Below are 1,301 nucleotides of genomic sequence, written 5' to 3' on the forward strand. Positions count from 1 at the left end.
TTAATTGCAAGAAAAATGAACAAAACTGACCTAAATGCATGTCATAGAGACATAAAACACAAAAACATTGCTAGTACAATTAAGAAGGTTTTCAATATATGATGAGGGTAACTGAACTACTGTATGATCTCAGATGCTGATTTCAGTTCATAGGTAGGTACCTGGAAATAAATAGCCAAAAGCTCTCATACAATAACCTTAATACACGCCATGCTGATAGAGAAGTATTCAGCGGTAGCATGAAAAGGTGTTGAGCCTATAATGAACTGTAAGATATTCATACAGATACCTGCACACAATTATACATAAATCATTTTTTATATCATTTTCAGTGATCTCTGATCAACTGTCATGGCTTCATCGTTAGATTCCAGAGAAAGACTGCTGTCTGACATTGATGACAAGGTATTGCTGTGTGCAATTTGTATGGAACGTTTCAAATCTCCGAAAATACTGCCTTGTCATCACACATTTTGTGAACATTGTCTCACAAATTGGGTCAAAGCAAACAATGGTCAGCTGATATGTCCAACCTGCAAGATTGAATGGCCTTTACCGTTTGGAGGGGTACCAGCCATCACCAACAATCGATTTCTGAATGCCCTTTTGGTAGTTATCAGCAGTAACGTCCCTCCTCAAAGGATTGGTGATACGGTGTGTGAAGGGTGTAAGAAATCAGCCAAGTACTGGTGTGGTGACTGTGGTGGACATTTTTACTGCAATGCCTGCATAAAAACCCATAAAGTAGTGAGAATCCTGCAAGATCATGAACCAATGACAATTGCAGAATACAATGAGAAGATGTCAACACAGCACTTCAGAATGACCAAGCCAAGATTCTGTGGCAATCACCGAAGTTCTAAATTAGAATTCTGCTGTGACACTTGTCAAGTGCCAATATGTCTTAAATGTATCGTACTTGACCACCCCTCATCAGATCATAAGATGATATCACTAAAGTCAGCACTGGAGAAGTATATGCCAGATATGGAAGCATACTCCTTGAAATTGCTCAGAAAGTTAGTGATTTAAAATTAAGAAAGGACAGAGCATGTGGCGTTCGACAAGACCTGGATGCCAACAGGTCTACTGCTGAACAACAAATTAATATGCTGTGTGAAAATTAATTGATGAAATTAAAAAGCAACAAATGAAAATGCTGGGTCAGGTTGATGGTATCTACATATCAAAATGTAAACAAAGCGATGCTAATATAGAACTACTAGAACATAAAATTGCCAGTTCAGAAAGTATGCTTTCATATCTGAACCATCTCTTGGCTTTTGGTGGAGCTGTGGACA

The 1,301-nt window shown here is 38.2% G+C and overlaps 1 protein-coding gene across 1 annotated transcript; it reads left to right on the plus strand.

Moving 5' to 3' along the window:
• The first annotated feature begins 351 nt into the window (after positions 1 to 351).
• LOC139123345 (E3 ubiquitin-protein ligase TRIM56-like) lies at positions 352 to 1,032 on the plus strand. Its single transcript, XM_070689498.1, has one exon. The coding sequence runs from the start codon at positions 352 to 354 to the stop codon at positions 1,030 to 1,032; it is 681 nt and encodes a 226-aa protein (XP_070545599.1).
• Positions 1,033 to 1,301: the final 269 nt, after the last annotated feature.

Source organism: Ptychodera flava, chromosome 22 (genome assembly GCF_041260155.1).
Source record: "Ptychodera flava strain L36383 chromosome 22, AS_Pfla_20210202, whole genome shotgun sequence".
Classification (NCBI taxonomy): domain Eukaryota; kingdom Metazoa; phylum Hemichordata; class Enteropneusta; family Ptychoderidae; genus Ptychodera; species Ptychodera flava.